The sequence below is a fragment of the Callithrix jacchus genome, chromosome 5 (assembly GCF_049354715.1).
Source record: "Callithrix jacchus isolate 240 chromosome 5, calJac240_pri, whole genome shotgun sequence".
Lineage (NCBI taxonomy): Eukaryota > Metazoa > Chordata > Mammalia > Primates > Cebidae > Callithrix > Callithrix jacchus.
Window position 1 is genome coordinate 64,944,787 of NC_133506.1, and position 25,096 is coordinate 64,969,882.

General features: G+C 51.7%; 1 protein-coding gene and 1 long non-coding RNA gene across 3 annotated transcripts in view; one reads left to right on the plus strand and one right to left on the minus strand.

The window, feature by feature from the left end:
• The window catches only part of USP22 (ubiquitin specific peptidase 22), a 43,222-nt gene extending 24,128 nt beyond the window's left edge, over positions 1–19,094 (plus strand). For both annotated transcript variants that reach the window (XM_008990948.5, XM_054255567.2), the window contains exons 4-13: positions 131–232; positions 1,227–1,396; positions 3,741–3,888; positions 5,958–6,063; positions 7,549–7,707; positions 10,741–10,867; positions 11,744–11,835; positions 14,042–14,104; positions 14,654–14,803; positions 15,913–19,094. In XM_008990948.5, coding sequence (XP_008989196.1) covers positions 131–232; positions 1,227–1,396; positions 3,741–3,888; positions 5,958–6,063; positions 7,549–7,707; positions 10,741–10,867; positions 11,744–11,835; positions 14,042–14,104; positions 14,654–14,803; positions 15,913–15,955 — 1,160 coding nt within the window. In that variant the 3' untranslated portion in view covers positions 15,956–19,094. The remainder of the gene's footprint in view (positions 1–130; positions 233–1,226; positions 1,397–3,740; positions 3,889–5,957; positions 6,064–7,548; positions 7,708–10,740; positions 10,868–11,743; positions 11,836–14,041; positions 14,105–14,653; positions 14,804–15,912) is intronic.
• Positions 15,912–24,818, minus strand: LOC144582529 (uncharacterized). The gene is made up of 2 exons (XR_013535385.1): positions 24,718–24,818; positions 15,912–23,730 (listed from the first exon to the last, which is right to left on the minus strand). It is a non-coding gene; the product is annotated as an uncharacterized LOC144582529 (long non-coding RNA).
• Positions 24,819–25,096: the final 278 nt, after the last annotated feature.

Genomic DNA, 25,096 nt, shown 5'->3' on the forward strand with positions numbered 1-25,096 from the left:
CCTGATGCTGTGGCTGTCCCTCACTGAAATGCACCCTGACAGATATCATAGCACCACAGCTTTTATGTGTAAACACACTTGATGTGAAAATTTTGCTAATAGCAGCTGGAATTGTCCTTCATCTGCTCAGGCGCTGGAGAGAAGTTTTCAACCTGGGAACCAACCAAACGGGAGCTTGAACTGCTGAAGCATAATCCGAAAAGGAGAAAGATCACCTCGAACTGCACCATAGGTGGGTGGAGGGTGCTGTCTGCAGTCGCGTTGTTGCTAAGCACGGCTTCTTTCTGGGGTTTAAAAGTATATACAGAATTAGGGGTTTTGTAAGTCCACATGATTCTGTTGACACCCTGCGTAACTGTCACTCATCGATGTGCTCAGTGACCAGCTCTTGAGCACCTGTTCTCTGCAGGGACCTGTGGTGGGCTTGGGGCACAGAGCGATGCATGGCAGTGGCCCCTGTCCTTGCCACATTCTGCGTCTGTGTGCGTAAAGGGACTCAAGTTGATTCTGGCCAGGGTGAGGCTGGGACAGTAATCTTCAGGGAGAGAAATGATATGTGTGAGTGCAAGTGTTTGCTGAATTTTCTACAAATTGAGGGAAAACCTTTTATAACTTTTTTTTTTTTTGAGACAGGTTCTTGCTCTGTTGCCCAGGCTGGAGTGGTTTTGCCATCTCACCTCACTGCAGCCTCCGTCTCCTGTGCCCAAGCAATCCTTCCACCTTATCCTCCTAAGTAGCTGGGATTGCAGGTGCACACCACCATGCTTGGTTAATTTTTGTGTTTTGTGTAGGGACATGGCTTCACGGTGTTGCCCAGGGGGGTCTCAAACTCTTGGGTTCCAGTGATCCTCACGTCTTGGCTTTCCAAAGTGCTGGTATTACAGGTGTGAGCCTCTGCACCTGGCCCTAGAACATTTTTTGAAAGCTGTTTTGTTTGTTTGTTAGGCTCCATTCTGACCTGGCCTGTTGTAGAAACTGTATTTGTGTAATTCTCTGAAAGCACACATGGCCAAAGTGGGAGGGGGTGATGATGGGGGACATTCTTCAATATCACTCATGTAAAAGTGGTGTCAAAACTAGCAAAATGTGACATCTTGTTGTTTTCTGGCTTCTCGAATGAATGAATAAAAGAAAATGAGTAAGTAGAGGGAGAGGCGGCTGCTTGGGTCCAGCAGCGCCTGTGGTTCAGCACACAGGTAACTCTTGCTCTGGTGACTTCTGTGCAGGTCTGCGCGGCCTGATCAACCTTGGGAACACGTGCTTCATGAACTGCATCGTGCAGGCTCTGACCCACACGCCACTTCTGCGGGACTTCTTCCTGTCTGACAGGCACCGCTGTGAGATGCAGAGCCCCAGCTCCTGTCTGGTGTGTGAGATGTCCTCACTGTTTCAGGAGGTGAGTACCACTGACTTCTGCAGGGGAGCATTTCCCTAAAAAAATAAAAAATGAAATAAGGTGGCCTGTGATAAAGGAAGGTACATTAAGAACCTTTTGTGGTAAGTTAATGTTTAATATACATGTCAGTTATGGAAAACACGGTTTTCCAAAAAGAGAAGACCTGGCATGAGTTCTGGGGACACACTGCTGACTCAGAGGAGCTCTTTGGGAGGCACATAGTGGAGTTCCCTGGCAGGTGACATTTGTCTCTAAAGACGGGGGTGATTCTCCCCCTTCCTCTTCCTCAGTGGTCTGCTTTCCTGGCTCAGAAAGGCATGCATGTGCCGCCTTCCTGCGTCCTCCTAGAATGTGGGTCTTTGCTGCTCCCAGGCCTCTCTAAGATGCCCTGCCAGAGCCTCATGAGCTATGTGCTGCACGTTGCTGGTTCCTGTCCATGTCTGTCCAACATCAGAGCATGGCAGTGCTCAGGGTGCACATAAGGGTTGCCGCCTCAGCCCCCACTGGCTCTATGACGTGCTTCTCAGAGCTGAAGCAGCTCTGTTACCTCAACTAAAGACCAGGATGGTGCCTGTCCTTCAGGTGCGTTGCACAGGTGCCAGCCGACAACCCTGGCCTGTTTCTGTGAGTAACCTCAGCGAGAGACGCAGCTGTGGCTGCCTGCTTACGTCTGGTCATTGGTCGCTTTTTCAGGACAGCCGCAGAGTTGAGCAGTTGGACAGAAGCTGTCCTACCTGCAAAGCTTAAACTTTTACAGCCTGGGCTGGCCTTCCTTTCCCTTTCCTCTACCCTTTCCTTCACTTTTCCCCTTTCCTTTCCTTTCTTTCTCTCTCTCTCTCTTTTTTTTGAAACGCTCTGTTGCCCAGGCTGGAGTGCAGTTGTACAGTCTCGGCTCATTGCAACCTCCGCCTTCCGGGTTCAAGTGATTTTTCTGCCTCATTCCCCCCGAGTAGCTAGGATTACGGATACATAACACCACAAGCATCTAACTTTTGTATTTTTAGTAGCGATGGGGTTTCACCATATTGACCAGGTTGGTCTCGAACTCCTGACCTTGTGATCCCCCATCCTTGGCCTCCCAATGTGCTGGGATTACAGGTGTGAGCCACCGTACCCATCCTCTGCCTGGGCCTTGCCAGCCTGTAGTCAAGTCTAACCCATTTCCTCTAAGTACCTGCAATGTACCATAACTAATGGGGCCACAGCCTAAATAGGAGAAAGGAGGATGCAGCTAGGAAATTGGTGGGTGGTTGTGTGACTGGCTTTAGTGATAATCTAACACAAGTGTTAGATTGTTTTTCAGACTCAAGTTTGTTAAGGTGTAAATTACAGTCATAACCACTTTTTAGTACATAGATACAAGTTTTGATGAATGCATAGTTGTATAACTGCTGCTACTCAAGATGAAGAACTGTCATCTCTCCAAACTCCCTCGTGCCCCTCTGAAGTCAACCCCCAGTCCCCAGACCCTGACAGTTGCTGATTTGTCTTTGGTCCCTTGAGTGTCCTTTAGCAGCACATCATCTGGGTGGATGTATGCAGGAAGTAGCCTTTCTGAATCTGGCTGCCCCTGCTTAACTTTATATGTGGTGGGTTCACCCATGTCTTCGTGTGCAGCCATGATGTATGCTTTTGGTGGCTGAGTCGGGTTCCATTGTGGAGAAGGGCTGTAGTTTAGTTGTCTGTTTCCCAGTTCAGACACATTTGGGTGGTCTGTGGTTTTCGGGCCTTTTTGATGAGGAATAAAACTGCCCTCAATTTTGTATATGCACAGGCAAGAACCCTCTGTGGGTTCTGACCTGATTCAGAAGCCGTGGAATGGATGGTGTGCTGCTGGGTCTGGTGTCCTGAGTTGAGTTGGTAGAGAGGGTTGACTGGCAAGCCCTGAGCTAACTGCCATTAGCCTCAGAGCCGGCGAGTCCTGTGGCTGATCCTGGTGAATCCTGCATCATCACAGGATGTGCTTCCCTTTGCGGAGGTGCTGGTGTCTGTGGGCCTGCGTGGTTTGGCTTGTGCTTTGAGGAAACTAGTATTGGGCAAATTGAGTCCCCTTTATTTGCATGTGATCTCACAGTAGCAAGTCATAATTCATCTTTTAGGCTTATACATGGAAAACTAGACGGTGGAAAGGTAAAAATTCATATGAGGACTCAAAAAGTCCAATGAGGCCAGATAAAAATAGACTTTGTAAAACATAGAAAAGTAAAATTTAACCATTTGTGTCAGATGGGGCACAGCCAATGGTAGGCAGCTGATAAAGGCTTTGATTGTGTGTCCTCTGTGTTCAGAGTCTACATTTATTCCTGACAAAGTTTCTCTTCCCTCCCCCCCCCCCCGCCGGCAGTTTTACTCTGGACACCGGTCCCCTCACATCCCATATAAGTTGCTGCACCTGGTGTGGACCCACGCGAGGCACCTGGCAGGCTACGAGCAGCAGGACGCCCACGAGTTCCTCATTGCGGCCCTGGACGTGCTCCACCGACACTGCAAAGGTGGGCCCTGGGCTCTGCACCCTCCACGCCTTTGCGGGGGTCAGGGCAGGATGCTTTCCTTGAAGGAAAAGGAAGCAAGGTGCCAGTGTGCACTCAGGCAGAAGGGGGCATAGGAGACACATTGCATTGTTTTATAGCCTTTGTTATCATGTTTCCAATAAGAAACACCTTAAGTAATGACCTTAGAGAGGCTCCTCCTAATTTACTTTTAGGAGGCGAGGAAGTAGTTCCGGCAGCATGGCAGGTCCTCAGTGGCCCGTCATAGTCAACAGCCAGTTCTTGGGTCCCTCTTGGGCCTGTGCTTTGAGGCCCCTGCCTGCCTTGGTGGTTCTGGGATCCGGTGGGTTATCAGGCCTGAGGCTTCTGAACATCCCCCAAACACAACCACCCAACCATCTCCTTCCCCGTGGGGACTCTCCAAAAGGATTGCTGGTTGCTCTGACATGGCCAGAGAGCTGGGACACAGGACGAGCAGAGCTTCTCTTGGTGTCTCACCGGACCTGGGTATCTCCCACAGCCTGGCCCCAGGATGGTGCCCTCCCGAGGTTCTCAGAGGTGTGTAGTGTTGATAGTTGGTGGGGACAGTCTTACAGCTGGAGATGGGAGGCTAGGACTGAATGGCTTGAGCCAGGGTCAGCTCCTCCCCTGTAGCTGAAGTCTGTCCACACAGGCAGAGAGACTCTTAAATGAGTGTGGGCTGGTCACCTGCAGTTTCCTAAAGCCTGTGCTGGCATTTCTGATTCAGTAGGTCTGCAGGGAGGGGCAGGGGCTTCTTCACTTCTAATCAGTTCCCAGCTGATGGCACTGGTTCAGATGCCACACTCTGAGAACCCATGAGCTCAGGTAACAGGGCACCTGGCTGCTTCTGGGTTACCTGTGGCCTCTGGGCTGGCTAGTCGTAGGTGATATCCCACTGGCGAATTTTCACTTGTAAACTTTTAGAGAACAGAGTCCTGTTTTGGTGGTTCACTGGTTAACAGCCTGATGGGCTGGCTTCCCCAGTGCTTCTCATCAGTCTCAGGGCTGTGCAGCTGGGCATTTACACACACACTATGGGCTCTGAGAGTGCAGCCCAGAAACACCCCACAGTTGAGCTAAAATGACTGGTTTTTGTCAAATGTGACTTTGGATTTTTTTTGGTACTTGATTTTTTTCCTACTGAAGAACTTCATGATCCTTCTAATTCTTACCCTAGAAATCAAAGTTACTTAGTAGCTTAGGTAGAGTTTTGCTTCCTAGTATGATTTATTTTATTTATGTTACGATATTTTTGGGATGGAGTTTTGCTCTTGTTGCCCAGGCTAGAGTGCAGTGGCGCAATCTTGGCTCACTGCAACCTCTGCCTCCCGGGTTCAAGAAATTCTCCTGCGTTAGCCTCCCTAGTAGCTGGGATTACAGGCGCCGACCACTATACCTGGCTAAGTTCTGTATTTTTAAGAGGATATTTCACCACATTGGCCAGGCTGCTCTTGAACTCCTGACCTCAGGTGATCCACCTGCGCTTCAGCCTCCCAAAGTGAACCACTGCGCTGGCCATATAATTTATAAGAGAGAAAAGAACCTCTATGGAAGTGGACTACATTATTAGTCCAAAATAGCTGGTCAGAATAAGAGCTTTCTGCAAGCAGCAGAATGATGTTCTAAAAATCACTTGTTCAAAAATACATTGCTGTTAAAACGTTCATATGACCAAAATGTGACAAAGCCACTGATGTGCTTCTGATAGGATTCCTTTGTAAATGTCTGAGAAGAAGTATAAGGTTCTTCTGTTCAGAAACCTGCTTGTCCGAGCCGTTTAGCAAGGCGACCTGGCCACGTGCCCTTGGTCACGTGCAGCTGTTTGTCCTTGTGGCCTCCACGGCATGTCTCCGTTCTTCTTTCTTTGCATCTTCCTGCATGGATATTCTGGTGCGCTAACATTCTGTCCCAAAAATGAGACGTTCAGGTGGCCTTTTAAAGCGTCGGCCCTGGCTTCCCCAGGCCTCTGCAGGGTGAACTGTTCTTCCCTTAGAGACTCCCCATCTTTGGGGTGCACAGACACTAATCCCAGAGCCGTGGTCTGTCCCCAGGTGATGACAACGGGAAGAAGGCCAACAATCCCAACCACTGCAACTGTATCATAGACCAGATCTTCACCGGCGGGCTGCAGTCAGACGTCACCTGCCAAGTCTGCCAGTAAGTGAGAGGCTGTGTGCTCGGCAATGTCAGAAGCCTCTGGGGCAGTGCTGGTATCCTCAGTCTCCAGAGCCGTGTGTGCTCTGAGAGGTCTTTAAGGACGCTACAAGAGAAATGATTAACAGACGCCCTGAGAACAAAGGTCATGTGGTGGGGCTGCCTCCTCTTGGGGAGGTCCTGGGACATGTGTCCTTTGGGATGTGAACCCTTTGTGTTGAGGTCTTGGCCATTGTCTGCAGCCAGCAGTGTGTTCTTGGAAGCTTGGAGAAATGGTGGGGGAAGCTTACAGTCTTCCAGTCCTTGAGCAAGGACCAAATAAAATAGTCCCTTTCAAGAAGGGGCAGATCATGAGGGCACATTGTTTACATACGTGCTTTGAAGTGTGTTAGTTTCATTGTTTTACGGTTTCTGGTTCTGTTTTCTCTGATGTAGTGGCCCTAATTCTTCTCAGGTGTGGTCTCTGCTTAGATCCCCAGGTGTTGACTGCAGGGGGAACCCACTGCTTTGTTAGGTCAGAGGGACCTTCTCATCCACCTCAGTGCATGCTGCTGGTTTTTGTTGCGGTTTTTTTTTTCAGGCATGGGGTCTTGTTATGTTGCCAGGGCTGGCCTTGAACCCATGGTCTCAAGCAGTCCTCCGTCCCCAGCTTCCCAGGTAGCTGGAACAACAAGCGTAGGCCACTGTGCCTGGCTCTGTTCTTTACTCCAGTTTAAGTTTTAAAAGCCCTGGACGTGATCCATCGAAATTATTTCAGAACCCGAAATGGATTACCACTTGTAATCTGCATAAGGCCAGTGAATACTGGGAAAGGTCAGTGCTGCCTGTGTCACGGGTGCCATTTTCTGTAAGGGGCCTTGGCTCTGAGCATTAGAAACTGAGTTTGCTCTGAGCAATTTGGACCTCCTCACTGGGCCTTAGCTACTGAATTCCGTTAGCAGGAGACTGTCTCAGATTTAAATCCTGTATAAATATCAAGAGTATGTTTCCCAGTCTGCAATTTTTCGTCTTTTATATTGCTAAATAAATTTCTAGTGAGGAACTCTTTGTGAGATGCAGCATTGAGTGTCCAGGGTGGGGCTGCCGGGGCTGGCTCAGGCACGCTCCGAGGTGTGCATGGAGGCCTCCTGTGTTGCCTAGGGTTGCAGGCCCCAAGTTCTAGATACAGATGGATTCAGAGCCTCTGACTGGGCCTGAGTTTGTCCTCCCAAGTCCCTCAGTGACTGTGATGGTCTCCAGGCTGGATAGCCCTTTTTTGAGGAGTGCCCCTTGCCTTTGGGTTCACACACACCCCTCCCCAGGGCCACCTTGGGAGCCAGGACACGTTGGGTGTGAGCAGTGCTGCTCTCGCTCCTGCCCCATCCCACCTGAGTGTCACTGTGGCAAAGGGCACAGTGGGGAAGGGGAAGGGGCGGCCTCCACCCTGGGCTGCCTTTGGAGCTGGGCGGGTGTCAATCCTCACAGCTATTGTTTTCCCTCTGCTTCCAGTGGAGTCTCCACCACCATAGACCCCTTCTGGGACATCAGCTTGGATCTCCCCGGCTCTTCCACCCCATTCTGGCCCCTGAGCCCAGGGAGCGAGGGCAACGTGGTAAACGGGGAAAGCCACATGGCGGGAACCACTACACTCACGGACTGCCTGCGACGGTGAGAACCCTTCAGCACCCACGTGGCAGGGGCGTCTTCCTGGCAGGGAGGCTGTGTTCCATCAGCCCAGAGCAGGACTCTTTCTCACACCCAGGACAGAGCCTGAGCGAAGATGTGGCATGAGCCTGGGCTGGCTGTGGTCTCTGGTCCTGGTTTGTCTTTTGTTTCGGCTGAATGACTGGATATTTCTGTCACCCAGCTTTGCACGATGTTGGGCATTGGCGTCAGCAGCCGCTGTTCCAACCTCCTCTTATAAATGAATCCAGAGCCAAACTGGATGCTCCCTTAGCCTTTGTGGTAATCACCTACCCCGGAGTGTGTGAGCTGAGAAGAGCCTGGCCCTCTCCCTGTGGCCCATAGCCTTCTCTGCATGTGATTAAAACTTAGTTGTGATGTTCTGCACTTAGGGCCATTTTTGAAATTGTGCATTCACTGCTTCATTTGGGATAAGTAATAAAATTTACAAAGTGATTTTTTTTTTTTTCTGAGACATAGATTTGCTCTGTTGCCCAGGCTGGAGTGCAGTGGTGTGATTTCAGCTCACTGCAACTTCTGCCTCCCGGGTTCAGGCGATTCTCCTGCCTGAGCCTCCCGAGTAGCTGGGACTGCCGGCATGTGCCACCATGCCTGGCTAATTTTTGTATTTTTAGTAGAGCCGGGGTTTCACCATGTTGGCCAAGCTGATCTTAAACTCGTGATCTCAGGTGATTCCCCGCTCCCCCCAACCTTGGTCTCCCAAAGTGCTCACAGGTGTGAGCCACCACACCTGAGTGTTTTTTTTAATGTAGTAAATAGCTGTAGCATACAATTGTAAAGACAGCAGAAAACCTTTCTGAATTTTGTCAAGTGTTTTCTTTGTTGTATTTGCATCAGTTAAAGGTAACGCAGAAGAATCCTTGTTGAGTGGATGTATTCCTTAGAGGGGGTACAATCTTTTGCTTTCTGTCTGGCTGCATAGCAGGACCAAAGTTGCATGTTTATTTTTTGAGATAGAGTCTTGCTCTGTCCTGCAGCCTGGAGTGCAGTGGTGCCATCATAGCTCACTGCAGCCTCCATCGCGGCTCAGCCTTGGTCTCCTGCCTTGGCCTCCGGAGTAGTTGGGACTACAGGTGCATGCTACCATGCCCAGATTTTGTGGTTTCTTTTTTTTTTTCTTTGAGAGTGAGTCTTGCTGTGTCACCCAGGCTGGAGTGCAGTGGCACGATCTCAGCTCACTGCAACCTCCACCTCCTGGGTTCAAGCAGTTCTCCTGCGTCAGCCTCCTGACTAGCTGGGATTGCAGATGCCCGCTACCATGTCTGGCTAATTTTTGTATTTTTAGTAGAGATCAGTTTCACCATGTTGGCCAGGATGGTCTCGAACTCCTGACCTCAGGTGATCCACCTGCCTCAGTCTCCCAAAGTACTGGGATTACAAGCATGAGCCACCATACCTGGTCGTTTTTCTTTTTTTGTAGAGACAGAGTCTTGTCATGTCGCTCAGGCTGGTCTTGAACTCCTGAGCTCAAGTGGTCCTCCCACCTTAGCCTCCCAAAATGCTGGTATTATAGACATGAGCCACTGTGCCCTGCTGAAAGTTTGCATGTTGAGAATTTTGAAAGCATCAGCTTTGTTACACTTGTAAGTCCACATAATAAAATAGGGTATCACATTTTTTAATTTGGAAAACTAGCAAATAAACAATGGAAACCAAAACCTTTTTTAAGAAAGTCTTTGCAACTAAATTAAATTTAATCATAAATTACAATAAAATGAAAGCTTTGCCAAAACAGCAGGCCATGAGGAAGAAACTACACTTCACAAACTGCAGTGTGTAGGAAGCCTGTGTTTGGTAGCGGATACACAGCTCAGGTCTGGCTCGGGGAAGGGGAGAGGTGGAGTGCACCCTTCCACACTTGCATTGCAAGCAAAAGCTCCTTGTCGAGTCCTTTGGAGAGCAGATCACAAAGCTACCAATGAAACAGGTGCAGCTTTGCCCAGAGGCCCCCTCATCTTGCCCTAGGTGAGATGGCAGAATTTCCAGAGCATCAATGAGGGCTTTCCATGCCTGGTTGTGAAAAGATGGATTTTTTTTTTGCTAGTGTTTCAGTTTTAAAATTTGGCCTGTGCTTTGTTGAATCGTCTGTTCTGCAGGTTTTGTTGGTGGCAGGTGCCACCTCTGCCAGACACACTTCTGACATAGCCCTCCTACTTTCTGCCTCTGCACTGTCGGGAAATTACCTTTCCCAGAACTGTCTACGTTAAACTGCTTACATTGAGATCATTGTAGATTCACATGCAGTAAGAAGCCATTAGCTACCCTCTACCCAGGTCCCCTGATGGTGAACTCTTTAGTACTGTGGTGCAATGCCCTTGCCGTGATTCAGATGTTTATGATGCAGAAAGTACCCGGCATGACCTCCTCCCTTATCACCCCATTTGTAACCCCAGTCACCCAGGACTCCTCCATTTGCATATGCCTTACAATTCCAGACTGTCACGTCAGCCGAATCATGCAACAGGGAACCCTTTGAGATGGACTTTTCTCGGGCATCATGATTTTCTGGGGATGCATCCAGGGTGCAGCTTGGGATCAGTGGTTCTTTCCTTTTTTGCTGCTGACTCCTATTCCACGCACGGTACAGCATTCCACGGTTTCTTTAATTATTCACCCATGGGAAGAAAGGGGTTGTTTCCAGTTTTGTGATTCTGATGAGTAACATTCTGGTAGACATTCGTGGACAGTTTTTGTGTGAACATTAGTTTTCATTTTTCTGGCTCAAATTCAACTGCTGGATCATACAGTAGTTAGAAAATTATTACCATTTCCCCAGGCCTTTCCTGGGAACACAATATTTAGGATAAATATTCTTTAAAGAGAGATAGGCAGGAAAGGTGGACAACATTGTCTCTCTTTTTCATTGTTTCATTTTTAGTTGTATTGTATATGCTTTTGGTTGGGAAATCAACCCGTTGAAAGAGATAAAATACCTTTTCCTCTTTTCTGTCTCTTACATTTCCCTTACCTAAGCTACCAACTCTTTTGAATCTGCAGATTCACCAGACCAGAGCACTTGGGCAGCAGTGCCAAGATCAAGTGTAGTGGGTGCCACAGCTACCAGGAGTCCACGAAGCAGCTCACCATGAAGAAACTGCCCATTGTAGCCTGTTTTCATCTCAAAGTGAGTTTTCCAGAAAGCCAACTCGAGTGGCAGGCTCAATTTCCAATCCACAGTGCGGCCCTCAGCCTTTTGGTTTGCTGTGCAGTTACATGTTTTATTGCAGCAAGCCAGCAAGAACACTGAGGAATGGAGGACGCTCGTGAATTGTCCTTCTGTCTGGGAATTGTCCTTTTGTCTGTGCTGCGGTAAACAGAATCAGTGGCTTCACAATGAAAGTAGGATGTGAGTTAACTTTTCTTGGGGAGCAGAGCCTTGTGAAGTTTTTCCACCCAAATTCCTCTAGCTCCTCCCTCCTCAGGTTTTCTGTTGTTCTTTTATTTGAAGACAAAGGCCCTCAGAATTCAGATCTGCTCCAGGAGTTGGCCAGCTGTTTGTCTAAAGGCCCAGATAGTGAAGCTGTCAGGCTGCACAGGCTGCGTGCGAGCATACGATTCTCTGTTGCATGCTCTTTGTTTCATTTTATACCCTTTAAACATGGAAGGCACCCATTCCTAGCTTGTTGGCTAGAATGGGTAACTCCTGATCTAGGCAGAGGACTGTCTGTTCGGTGAAGGGAACAGTTGGTTTGTTTTTGCTGCCATGGGTTGTGGATCTTTGTTTTGTTTTCTGTGCTCTGCTGGATTTGCTGCGAGATTATTTTTTGTACTCTGGGTACTGAACAAGCCGATCATTTGAAGGCTTCACTTGAACTCTGTAAATGAAGTCTTGTATGGATTACTATTGTTTTTTAATCTAATTCTAGATGTAGCCATAAGGCAATTCAATAAAATACAAAGCGATAACACAGACACCTGTCATCACAAGAAGCCCCTGAAGCTTCCAGTAATGTTTCTGGTCGTCTTTCCTCTTCCCTCTGCCCCTTTCCTATTTCTGCAGCGATTTGAACATTCAGCCAAGCTGCGGAGGAAGATCACCACGTATGTCTCCTTCCCCCTAGAGCTGGACATGACCCCTTTCATGGCCTCCAGGTAGGTGGGGGTGTTGGCCCATTCTGTGTCCGGAGGGTCTGTCATCCTATCAGGACAGGAATCCTGCTTGGAACTGCTGTCAGATGCCTGTTGGCCGGGCGAGGTGGCTCACGCCTGGAATCCCAGCACTTTGGGAGGCCGAGGCAGGTGGATCACGAGATCAAGAGATCGAGACCATCTGGGCCAACATGGTGAAACCCCGTCTCTACTAAAAATACAAAAATTAGCTGGGCGTGGTGGCGTGCGCCTGTGGTCCCAGCTAGAACCTGGGAGGCGGAGGTTGCAGTGAGTCAAGATCGCACCACTGCACTCCAACCTGTTGACAGAGCGAGACTCCGGCTCTGGGGGAAAAGAAAAGATGATTGTTTATATTAATAGAAACCCCACCCTCCCAAAACCTATTTATCCTAATCTTAAGATATGGTACACATTAATGAGTTGTTCTTTGTCAGATACCCTGTTTTTGCTTTGAATGTTTCTCTGACAATTCTCAAACCACTTTCAAACTGGCAGATTCCTCAAGGTGGATCATAGTGAGAAGGTAACGCTTTACTTCCTGAAACAGAGGTTGAAGTACAGACAGGCACAGTTGGTTTTGCAGTTGTAGACTGCATTTTCCTTTTCAAATCTGCATATTATGGGGCACTTTGAATTTAACCCTCCAGAATACCATGCTGTTCAATGCATGAGACACATAGGAGTTTCTCATGGCTCAGTGACAAATGACCGAAAACTTGGTGGATTAAAATTAATTTCCTCACAGTTCTAGAGGTGGGAAATCTGAAATCAAGGTGGGCAGGGCCTCACATTCCTACTTGGGTCTGGGGGATTTCACTCCTCACCGCCTCCAGCTGCCGGTGCTTCCACATGTTCCCTCTGTGGCCGCGCCACTCTCATGGCTTCCTGGTCACAGGGCTGGTTCCCCTGAGTCTGGCCAGTCTCCCTGTGCTTCTCCGTCATGACAGGTTGTTGGATTTAGGGCTCAGGCAAATCCAGGAGGATGTCATCTCGACATCCTTGCTTTGAGTCTCTGCAAAGACTGGTTTCACAGATGAGGTTCCAGAATCAGGTTCTGAGGGTTGAGACTTGGATGTCGTTATTTGCAGGGTGTTATTTTTTTGGCCGCCACAGCCCCAGCCCCAGCCCCAGCACCTTGGAAAGCATGTTGCCTTTTGGTAATCGGCCTGTTCCTGGTGTTTTTTTGGTGGGGTTTTTTTTTTTTTCTTTGAGACAGAGTCGCACTCTGTCACCCAGGCTGGAGTGCAGTGGCACAATCTCGGCTCACTGCAACCTCTGCCTCGCTGGTTCAAGCAATTTTCCTGCCTCAGACTCCCAAACAATGGGGGTTGCAGGTGCGCCCCACCACGCTCAGCTAATTTTTGTTATTTTTTAGTAGAGACGGGGTTTCATCATATTGGCCAGGCTGGTCTTGAACTCCTCATCTCGTGATCCTCCTGCCTTGGCCTCCCAAAGTGCTGGGATTACAGGCGTGAACCACTCTGCCTGGCCCCTGGTGTCCTTCCTCTTTGCTGTTCCACCCCTGTGGCACACAGATGATCTCCCAAATAAAACAAGACCACCAGAGTCAGAGCTCCATATTATCAGTCTGACCACGATGGTCACGTACTGAGGGCGTGGCAGTGCTGTTGCTGAGGTCAGAGTCTCAGAGATCTTGGGTGTTTCCTGCCAAACACACTGTGGGAAAATGCAGTAAATAGTGCGCATGCTTCCTGTTTCCAGCCGCCCCTCCCCCGTCTCGCCAGGAGAGGTGCCGGTCTTGAAATAATGAGCGGCAATCTTTGTCCCTTTTGAGGAGGCAGCTGCCTAGGTTGTGGAATGGATTCAGCTTTTCAAGCTAACCCTTTATGTGTGGGAGGAAGAGCTTCACCACCTGCTGTGTCACAAACCAAATTCACATTCATCCAGATCCAGCTCCCATCACCAGGCCCATTCAGGACCCACCTTGGAAGAATCAGGGGTCAGGCCAGATGGCCCCAGGACCCGGGTGTGCTCTCAGGCAGGGGACTTGACAACTCAAGTGTCAGTGTCCTCACGAAATGTGGGGAGATTTCTCCACGAAGCATGAAGTGCACCCCAGCGTTGCGTCTGCACAGTCAGACCTGGATAAGTGTTGGTTTCATGAGAGCCTTGTGTCTCTGGGCCTGATGATTTTAATGATGCTGAATCCTGCCGTTGTTTGTTACAGCAAAGAGAGTAGGATGAACGGACAGTACCAGCAGCCCACAGACAGTCTCAACAACGACAACAAGTAAGTGGTGCTCAGTGGTGTGGGTGTCCAGGGCCTCTGGCCAAGAGCTGGGGTGGGCTCCTGTCTGCTTGTAGGGCATCCAGCAGATCTTCTGCCACCCACCTGCTTCCTGCCTGGCTGCCCACAGCCCCACTAGGAAAGGCCATTTTATGCGGTGCCACAAATGCTCCCTCCTGTTGGAGGAGTCCAGCTCCACTCCTGGCCTCTGGCTGGAGGAAGGTTCCATCTGGAAAGCTCGGTGTCCATTCTTCTAGCCTTGAGGTTGTAGAAAGAATGAAAGGCTAGTAGGATGTTCCAGCGTCCCCACTGCGGACTGAGTCGCCACGCCTGCTAGATGCGGGTCCAGGAAGCGGCTGGACCTGGGCTAGAGCCAAGGGGCATGACCAGGCTCCCTTAGTCCCTGCAGCCTCAGCTTGAGGCCCAGGGGGGTGATAGCCAGGTTCACAGGCCTCCTGCTCCCTGCCCGGGTGGCCTGGCTTCTGATGGTGATGACCTTGAGTGATGGCGTGGAGTCAGCTGCACCCCCCCTCTCCTTTCCTCCTACACTAGGTATTCCCTGTTTGCTGTTGTTAACCATCAAGGGACCTTGGAGAGCGGCCACTACACCAGCTTTATTCGGCAGCACAAAGACCAGTGGTTCAAGTGTGACGATGCCATCATCACCAAGGCCAGCATCAAGGACGTGCTGGACAGCGAAGGGTGCGTCCCGTGGGGTGGGAGGAAGGCCCTGCGGTGGCCGCGCTGCTTCTGCTTTGGTATAGCTGAGACCAGCTCACATCTGAGCCTAGTACCAGTCTGAACGTGATCTTCATTTGCTGAAGTAGTGAGACCTGTTCTGAATAGGATGCTAGCCTCAATGGGCGCTCACTCACGTGGGAGAAGAGGTACCTGAGCAAAGGCCCTCTCTAGGGGCGTTCCCTTAGCACAGAGAACTCGAGGGCAGTTGTTTTTTAACTGTGTGAACTGAACACATCAGTTCTTTTTTTTTTTTTTTTTTTTGAGATGCAGTTTCGCTTTTGTTGCCCAGGCTGGAGTACAGTGGCGCGATCTCGGCTCACTGCAACCTCCGCCTCCCGGGCTCAAGCAATTCTCCTGCCTCAGTGTCCCAAGTAGCTGGGATTACAGGCATGTGCCACCATTCCTGGCTAATTTTGTATTTTAGTAGAGATGGGCCTTGTTGGCCAGGCTGATCTCAAACTCCTGACCTCAGGCAGTTCACTGCCTTGGCCTCCCAAAGTGCTGGGATTACAGGTGTGAGCCACCACACCTGGCCCACATAAGTTCTTTATCATTTCCTCTCCTTGCCAGTTTCATTCCTTCATGGCATAGAAACCTGTTGACCCTCCAGGGGTCAAGGGGACCCCAGCTGCCATCAACTCCTTGAGGGCTTTGCACTTTACATTCTGAGCCAGACAGAAGCCCTCTTGAGAGGTTTTATTTGGAAGAATCTGTGGGATGAAGGACAGCCTTCAGGGCAATGCGATGTATCTGGGCTGGACCCACTTAAAAGTGGTGGGCTCCGCACAAGGGTGGGACTGTCACGAGTGTGGGAGAGTCTGTGGGAGATTGGGTAAGGCAGTGGGTGACCTCATGGCAGGTGGGAGTGGTGGTCAGGCTGCGGTGATGGGCAGGGTCAGTGCCATCAGCCACCAAAGCCCTCTTTTCTCCTTGGGGCTGAAAAGCCAAACCCATGTAATCAGGCCTTGAAGAGCTGTGCAGAACATGTGTGCGCACGTGTAGGGCGGTTCGTTCTGGCTTCCTGTCTGAGGAGTTAGATGTGAGCATCCTCCCTCTCTCTTCCTCCACAGTTACTTGCTGTTCTATCACAAACAGTTCCTGGAATACGAGTAGCCTTATCTGCAGCTGGTCAGAAAAACAAAGGCAACGAATTGGCAAGCCTCACGAAGTGATCCTCCCTGCCCCCCACCCCCACCCCCTGCCTCCCTGGCCTGGTGATACCACCTCCTATGCAGTGGTGGCCCCTCTGCACCTTGGACCCCTGGGTTCGAGATGGACCACATGGACGGGGAGGCTCCCTGAGGTACATTGAAGATGGATGAGATGACGGGTGTGCTCTGGGTGGGAGGAGCAGCGTGCACCCGTCATGATATCCTGTGCTCATAATATGGGGGTCCAACGGGGGCCTCACAGCACTGAGTGACTGCCGCCTAGTGCTGCTTAGCACTCATTGTGGAAGGGCCCCTGCCCGCTGTAAGATTATGGGTCCGTTAAAGCAGTAAGCTGAAGACACAGGTGTAGTGTATGGGCCAGAGGGCCTTGCAGATGCCTTTCTGTTCGTGTTTTGGTGTTAAGATACGGAGAGTGTGGAACTCCTCACTTCCATTTTTCTCAGCGCTGTGAAGCAGCCCTCAGAGCTTCGGAATGAAGGACACTATGTTGAGTTTTCAAGCGTGTCTGTTCCGTAGGTAACTTAGCAACAAACTGCTCGAGGAAGCATCTTTCAGTTTTCTAGAAACAGGCGTTTTCTTATCCTTCTCCCTTCCGTTTTTCCACAAAGGTGAATTTCATAAATGTAATACTAGTAAAGTGAATGAATTGCTGAGTTTATACGGAAGTCTAGGTAACTTCTCCTTTGGTCTTGAGAGCAAGTCTTGCTTTTTAATCGGTGCTGTTTATGTTGTTGCCCTCCCTGTGTGCCTGGCTCCTCTGGACGCTGTGGTGTCTGTGGGTGGCCAGCAGTGGGCTCAGTGTTGGAGAGTCGTGCTGCAGCTCACACTGTGTCTCTGTCATCTCAATCTGGAGTCAATCCAGCCTCTGCCGGTGTCTGATCGGTTCCCTCCCTTGTGCTTGCTTCCTCTGTCCCGTGGCCTGGCTCCCGCCACCTGGCAGCTAAGCATGTTGCTTGCGAAGCTGGAGTGCTTTCTCATGGGGCCTTTGTCTTGTCTCATCAGCCTCTGCTTTCCGTTTGGTGTACTTTTGGGTGTGGTGGGGATAAAATGACATCGTGATTGAGCCCGTCTGCAGAGCCAAGGGAGGGAGTAGGAGGATGTGCATTTTTCCTTGTAAGATATCTTGCATGTATCTGTGTATTCAAATGGAAACAGTTGCTTTGTCCATTTGTCCACTGAGAAATTACAAACTAGGAACAAGGGGGAGGAAAAATACTTAAATATGGTTTTTGAAGTAACCACAGCTCAAACTGCTTTTCCAGGAACCCCAGCTGCATCTGAACCAAGGGCTCTTCAGTCCTGCAGAGGGTAGGATCCTCTGTCTGGGGTGGGCACATGTTTTCATAGCCAGGTAGCGAGTCCTCTGGCCCTGTGGGCTGTACGATCTCCGCCATAAATACATAGAAGTGTGGCTGTGACCATACAACTTGTAGACACAGAAATCTGAATTGCATATAATGTTCCATGTCAAGAAACTTAGATTTTCTTTTTAACTGCTTAAAAATGTGAAAACTATTCTTAGCTCACAGGCCATGGAGAAGCTGGTGGCGACCAGACCCAGTTCCTTAGCCGGTTGGGTGGGGAGGGGCAGTGACAGTGGCAGCTGAGTAGCTACTCACTGCTCAGTGTAGAAAACATGAGAATGTAGGACTTGGCGATCACACCCCACAGAACCATCGTGCAGCAAAAGTCTTGGGGATGCAGTTTCCATCATGTATGGCAGAAGCCTTGGGGATTCAGTTTCTCACACATGTGCTCAAGTTCATTTTCTGTTGTCGTTCTGCATTTATTCACGTGGAAGCATGTTTTGTAAAATGAATTATCAGAGAAACAGATGGGTCGAGATTTTTAGAAATGGCCCCACGTGACCAAGTTATTTGGGGGGCAGTGCTTTGATGATCTCCTTTGAGGATGAGCTTTTAATCAGGAACATCTAACGGAAAGGAGAGTTGACTGACGTTGGCCCACAGGATTGTATGCTGGGCAGTGCCTTCCTGAAGGCTTGCCACCTGGGGACACCCTGGTTTATGGTGGCAGCTTGCAGAGTACGGAAGGCAGCAGCATGGGCCTTGGGCCTTTCTGGCAGCTGCCTGTGGTTGGCCAGGCTCTTCCTCCCCTTCCGCCCCTCTCTTCTGTCTGTACTTGCTGTTCTTCTGAGAACATTAGATCTGGGAAGAGAGCTGGTCACCTGCATTCTTTGCGGGCATTATTCTAAACTTTTGTGTCCAAGTTATCCCCTATTCACTGTGGCCTTACTGTTCTAAGCAATTATCCCACACCTGCTGCGGAAGAGCTGCTCACCAGAGGCAGGCAGCAGCCCTGGGCACTGCCACTTGCATTAGGTCTTGTGTTTGATGTGCTCTTGTGAATTTACTTTGTCAGAACAAAATAGTTGCAAGTTGGGTTCAAGAATCTCTCCTTTTAGCTTCTGATCTGGCTATGAAATTCAGGAAACCTGTTCTCCCATTGCCTAGTAATCACCCCATGTAGGTGTAAATTGTGACAAAGTGGATCTGACCCCTAAGGGACCCCCTGGTGACCCCCCCAAAAAAATTCACACCAGTGTATTTAAAATAGCCTGCATTTTGGAGATGCTGGCTGTCTTTCCAGTGCTTCACAGGAAGACAAATGGGCTTTCCCTCTTCAGATGCCTGAAGGAAGTGCTTTGAGGCAGGTGATGGGCTGGGAGTGTGGTCAGCCTCCCTCCAGCCCCGGGGCCCTCTGTGGACCTGGGCTCCCTGGTGGGCTCTGGAACCTCCCTGGACATCCCCTCCGGCACCAGCACCACTGCAACCTATAGACCCGAGTGCTGTTGTATTTTGCCTTGGTGTGTGTGCTTTTCGTTGTGTAAAATTGCTGTTCTTTTGACAATTTAAGTGACTTGTTTACTGTAAATTTGAAAATAAAAATTAAGAAAAAAATTCCAATGACTGTGCTGTGGTTGGAGACTTTATTTACCAAGATGTTAACCTTTCTTTTCCCCTCTCATTTTGAGGCCCTGTGTAATTCCTTCTCCTCCCCTAATGCTTTGTAGTCTCTCCTATGTCATAATAAAGCTACATTTTTTTTTTTTCTGAAAACTGGCTGATTTTCCTTTTATTGACACAAGCAGTCAAACAGAAGGTGGCAGGAGGGAGAACAGCCAGGGCAGACCAGCCTGCATGGGGGGCGTCCCTGGTCCGAGTCGGGCCAGAGCTGTGGCCTGGCTTTGTGCCCGAAGTCTTGTCTGGGTGTCAGGAAGGCCACACACTCATGTTTTGTCCCTTTCTGTGGCTGGCTTGCTGCTGGTTGAGCTTTGGGGGCAGGAAGGTGACACCAGGATTCAGGACAGCCATGGACCTTCAGACTTGGGTATGCATGAAAGTCACCTGAAGCCCTTGACATGCTGAATCTGCCAGGTTGGCTTGGACGACCTGGCCTGTGGTTACGTGTGTTTTGTAGCAAACTCCCTGCATGATTGGAGAGTAGCAGATGAAAAGATATACTATAATCAATCAGTGGAGAGGAGATGTGCACAGCCATCCAAGTGCATGGTTCTGTGACAGATCCCAAGGCCATGGTGGGCCTCTATGACGTCCTCTCCCAGCTGTCCCCACATGCTTCCTCTGCCCTCAGCTGGTCAGGACTCTGCTGCTTGGCCTCATCTTTGATTCTGAAGCCTCTGGGTTCTAAATAGTTCTTCCCCTCCAGTTTTGGAGGCCTCTGTGGCAAACCTTTGTGGGAAGTTATTTGACTTCACTTGGAAACACCAAGAACACCAGAGAATGCCCAGGGTTTCAGGCTGAGTGCTGTCTCCACGTTAAAGAGAACCACTGTTGTGTGCCCTTTGGAAAAGTTTCATCTGCCTGGGTCCTAAGAACTTAAACAGCAAAGCTCCATCTTTCCAGGACAGGAATAGGAACATTTTGTGACAGAGATGAGGTGCAATACTGAACACTCCGCTTTCACACCTTGACAGAACTGTACCTTCTGGAAGGAAGAGAGGAAGGTTTCCTCCTGCAGAAAGCTGCTTTTTGCCTCATTTCTGAAGCCAGGGAGTGTCAGCAGATCCCAGCGTACCTGTGGTGCCTGTGTCACCCGGATGTGCATCTGTGTGTCCGGATGTGCATCTGACCACAACCCTCACCCCCAACCCAGACTCCAGGTTCCCTCCAGCTGGAGTCCTGGGCTCCTGATCCAGCCTGGCCTGTTTGTCCTGCCTTGGCTGAATATGGGAGGGGAGGGCTGTACCTTGTATTTCCCTGGGTTCTCAGCCTTGACTTCCTCAATGTCTAGCAGGAGTGACCACGCCCAGTCCTGAGCGGCCAGGGGAATGCCTTTGTATACTGTTTGGGAGAGTTACAGACGAAAGAACGCTCCAGTGAGACAGGACACAGGTGGCCAGTGAGGAAAGCTGGCGAACAGGGCTGCTGTTTATGGTGAGGATGGGTGCCACCCACCCACTGAGAGGCAGGTGGTGCCAGGTCAGCCAGGTCACAGCCATGGGTGCCTGTCTCCTGGCTCTGCAGAGAGCAGTCACGGGGGCCACTCCCTCCCCATGGTACCTTCTCGCTGTTCCTGTATTTTGGTCAGTCTCAGTATCTTCAGCCACTTATTAATTTGTGTTGTTATTTCCTGATGTCTTTGCTGTGAAATGGGCCATGATGGAGTTAGCGGAGCTGTCAGGCTTCTGGTAGTGGCCCCGTGGATGCTGGGTCCTGGGCTTCAGGGCCCTGAAGGGACCCAACCGGAAGGAGCCAGGAAAGGGCAGACCCCAGGGGCTGAGACCCTCTGAACTAACTGGAGCTGGCAGTCTGGACTGGTGATGCCAGGACACACCATCTTCAGGCCACAGAAGCCCTGAGTTTAGGTCAGTCCCAGGCTCTAGCTTGGGACTTGGTGCAAACAGGCAGTGACCTCTGGGCCAGCAGTTCTTGGGTTTTGGTGAAACCCTCAGGGGACAGGGTCCAGCAGGAATGGCTGCCCTTCCCAGTGACAGCCGTGGCCCACTCACCACCACCCTGGCCGTTGGGCCACTCCCACTGCCTCAGTGACCACCCGATTCCCTGTCCCTGGACCAGCCTCCCACACAGCAGGCCCAGGCTCTTAGCTTTACCTCCAGGACGCTGATGGGGGGGCAGCTCCATCTCACTGTAAGGCAACCCAGGCAGAGCTGAGAGCCTGCCCAGGCCAGGATCCATCCCCTCCCAGAGAGGACCCCAGGGAAGGACTAGCCCTATCCCTATCCACCAAAAGTCTCAGCCAGGAAGAAGGCACAGGGAAGGAAGGCAAGAGCCTCCCTATGGAGCCGACTGCCCACAAGGCACTGGGAGCCTGGAGGAGAGGGAGCTCGAGGCTGGCCTGGTGAGGGCCATTTGGGGCCTGTGGGGTGCCTTGGGCTGCACAATGGGGCTGCCTGTCTTGGGCAACACCCTCTGTGGGAGCTGAGCAAGTACAGTCCTGAGACGGGATGAGTGCTGCCCAGGGTGGTGGCTGAACCCTGACTGACAGCAGTGCCTCGGGAGTGACCACATCACCCACCAGAGTCCAGGGAGCCTGGCCTGAGAGCTGCCCAGGGCCCTGAGGACGCATCTGCAGCCCATCCCACCCGGCGCCCCAGACGGGCCTTGCAGGGTCTGACCTCCCAGCATGCACCTGCCTCTGCCTGCACCCTGGCTGCTGACCCTGCCTGTTTCCCGCCTTCCCCCATTGTGCCTGGCCCAGAGATTGTGACCCTCTCTGGCCACCCTGGCCCTTCTGTGATCCTCTTCCTGTCACAGCCTAAGAATGAGACCCCCAGTATCTGCCCACACCCCTGCCTTGGCCACTCTCACTGGGCTGCCCAGTGCTGCTGTGGAAAATCCTGGGGTGACAAAGGTGACCAAGGGCCCTGCAGGTAGTGGGGATGCCCCACCACCCCGTCTCCAGCCTCAGCTGGCTCTCAGGGTAGTCAGTCTTCAGCCCTCAGCCTCCTTCCAGCCACTGCAAAAACCGGGACATGGGGTGCCTGGCTGTCCTCCCCCACTGTCCTGCCTGCCCCTGACTCTGCCCCTCCATCTACCGTCTGCAGTGCTGACTGAGCCTGGGGAAGCAGAGTCTCTGGAGGGCCACGCAGAGCCTTGGGGACTGACAGAGTCCCCCGACTGAAGGGTCCCAAGTGAGCCACTGTTCCCTGCTCACCTCATCTGTTGTCCTCCCCAGACTGTCAGCTCCACCCTGGGCTGGCTTGGTTCAGGTGTGTCCCAGAAGTGGCAGGTCTCATAGGCTCACCCCAACCCTCTCCCCCAGGCTCCTCCTCTCTCCATCCTATGAGTCCTGAGAGGTTGGCTCCAGGCTGGGCTCCCTTTCCCAGGCCCAGAGCCCTTCCCAGCACCACTCCTGGGGCCTTCAGCTGCACGCTCTGTTGCCCCTCTGGCCTCACCAGAGATGCCCAAGCTGGGCCCTGCCCTTCTATTCCCCTAGCCTCCCAGGGTCACAGCCCTTGATGTCCCCTTGCTCCTCCCTACAGGATGACAGCTGGGCTTCCTGAGCCTTCAGAGACCTGCTACACAACTGTCCACAGGCCTGGCCAGGTGTCCCCTAGCCCTGTGGCCACCACCCTCAGATCTCACAAGGGCACACCCCAAAGGGACAGGGCCAGACCCTCAGGCTGCCCCCTCCTCTCCTGCTCATGTGGAGACCTCAGTGCTGAGAGCCCAGGGGTCTGACCCAGCCCCCTCTCTGTCCCACCTGCTCTCCTGAGCTCCCTAGATGGGCCTCGAAGCTCTGCCCTAACCCTGACCCCATGCTGTACCTGCAGGAGAGGCAGGGAGGAATTTCCACCCTGGAGAGACTTGCCCTACCTCGGAGAGGCCTTTCTAAGAACAAAACCCTCCCTGATGTGAGACTGATGTGTGGGGGACAGAGAACTCTGCACAATCCGGAGGTGATCAGTGAATTTTCAGGTCACCATGCTCATGTCTCATTCACTGTTGCCCCAGCTCTGCATCCCTGTGACCCAGCAAGGGCCAGGGTGGGGACTGGGGGGAAGGTGAGGGGCTTGGGGTCCTGAGTGCATGGACAGCCTGTCTCCACCCTGTGATCCTAGGGAGCCCAGGACCCTCTGACCAGGGACAGTGGGGAAGGTGAGGCCCCACCTCCCCTGAGGGACTGGCCTGACCTGCACCTGCTCATACTTAGTAACAATGATGTTGCCTTGCCCCTAGGTGGGCAGGATACCTGGGTCCTCATCCATCTCCATCCTGCAAGAGTCATCCGAGGGTTCTGCTGCACCCAGTGCTCCAGAGAACACCCCAATGGCTCCCACCAGGCCCCCAAACACTTGCCAGATGGGTGAGCCCCATTCCACCACCACTTCCAGGTGACAAGGGGCCAGACCCAGTGGCCCCACTCCTGCCCATCTCTACAGTCCCTGCCCTGGCTCCTTCCTGAGGACTTGAGTACAGGGGGACCTGGACAGAGAAGTCTGTTGTTCCCAAATGCCCCGAGATGGACATACCTGCCCCAGCAGGAATAACGGCACCCACCTGTTGAGGGTGAAGGGCCTACAATGGCTGTTCCAGGCAGCTGGAGGCAGATGGGGTCAGGGACCAGATGTCTCTAGAGGATCAGCCTCTGGGATCATTTGGGAATAATGAAGATGCCCAGTTTTCTGTAGGAAGCAAGACATCTGGGGACTGCTCCATTCTACTCCAATTCTCACTCTGGCCAGTGACACCGCTTCAGGAACAATGCCAGCTAAACAGGAGGGTGTTTGGTTTGGGGAAAAAAAGATCTATTGAGTCAAAAGCAGCTTCTGTGCTTGTGGAGACCCCGTCTCAGGTGGAGGGATGGCGGACTCCGCAATTCCCAGCTGTCAGTACAGGAGGGGGCTTCGTTTTCTTGGGTCACTGAGGAAGAACAAGAGAATTCTGGGCCTTGGTCCTGGAGAACACCCAGGGGGCCATCCCTCCTGGAAACACTTGAGGCAAAGGGAGGGCAAGTCCTCTGGAGGTTCGGAAAGAGAAAGGGTCACTGGAGGAAGGTCCCATTCCTTCCCCAAGCCCTTTGACAAGGAGGAACGATTGTCACCCTCCAGGCAGCTCTCCAGAGCTCCATTTTCCACAACTGCCTGAGGACAGAGCGCTCCCCACCCCACTCCTAGACGAAGGACCCCATGTGTCCAGTGGGTCCTACAGGGACCATCAGTGACCACATCTGAGTCTGAGTTGGTGAGAACACCTCCTGTGGGGATCCAGCTTAGGGCACAGACTTAGACTGAGAATCACCCCCAGCACCCCAGCCGCAGGGCCAGAATCTGCCCCATCAGGGTCTGGAACCCCAGGGAAATTTTGGATCCAAGACAGGGAGGCTGCAGAGGTCAGGGCTTGAGTCCAGCATGGCACAGGGGAGGGCTGAGAGCACAGCCCAGAGTCATGCAAAACAAAGTCATCTGAGGGTCCCACTGCACCCCAGCACTCCAGAGAACACCCCAACGGGTCCTGGGCCAGTAACCACTTCTCTGACCCTAGACATCTCACCTGTAAAATAGGCACATTAGGGGACAGCACCCAAAGCCCACCCCGCCCCCACCGTCACTGTGATGACAAACGAGATGAACATCTATATTGTCAGTGGAGAACGGGCACCTGGTGAGTGCTCAGGGATGGCCCTCCTCAGCACCTGCCCAGGGGCCAGCACCACCCACCCAGTCAGCAGGGAGGGAACAGAGCAGGTCGTACTCACCTGAGTCTGCTGATCCAGCTGTACCTCTCACTTAGGAAAGCCTCTTCTGGGCAGAACTACACACTGCTATGTGTCTTGTCTCAAAGAGCTCCAGACAGAGTAGGGCAGGCGGTAGGCGGGTGGGTACCCAGCACCAGGGACATTGTAGGGTTATGGCACCCATCACAATGGGCCCCTGCCTGGGCCAGCAGGGCCCAGAGTCAGCGTACTCCACACTCTGAAGTGTCAACATGTGTGTGTGCAGTGTGCACGTGTGTGCACACATGTGGGTGAACATGTGTGCATGTGGGTGGCTTCCCTGGCCAGGCGGCCCCACTCACGTGTGCACCCCAGTCCTCGTCACTGTCACCCCCGACCCTGGGGGCCAGCGCTTCCACAG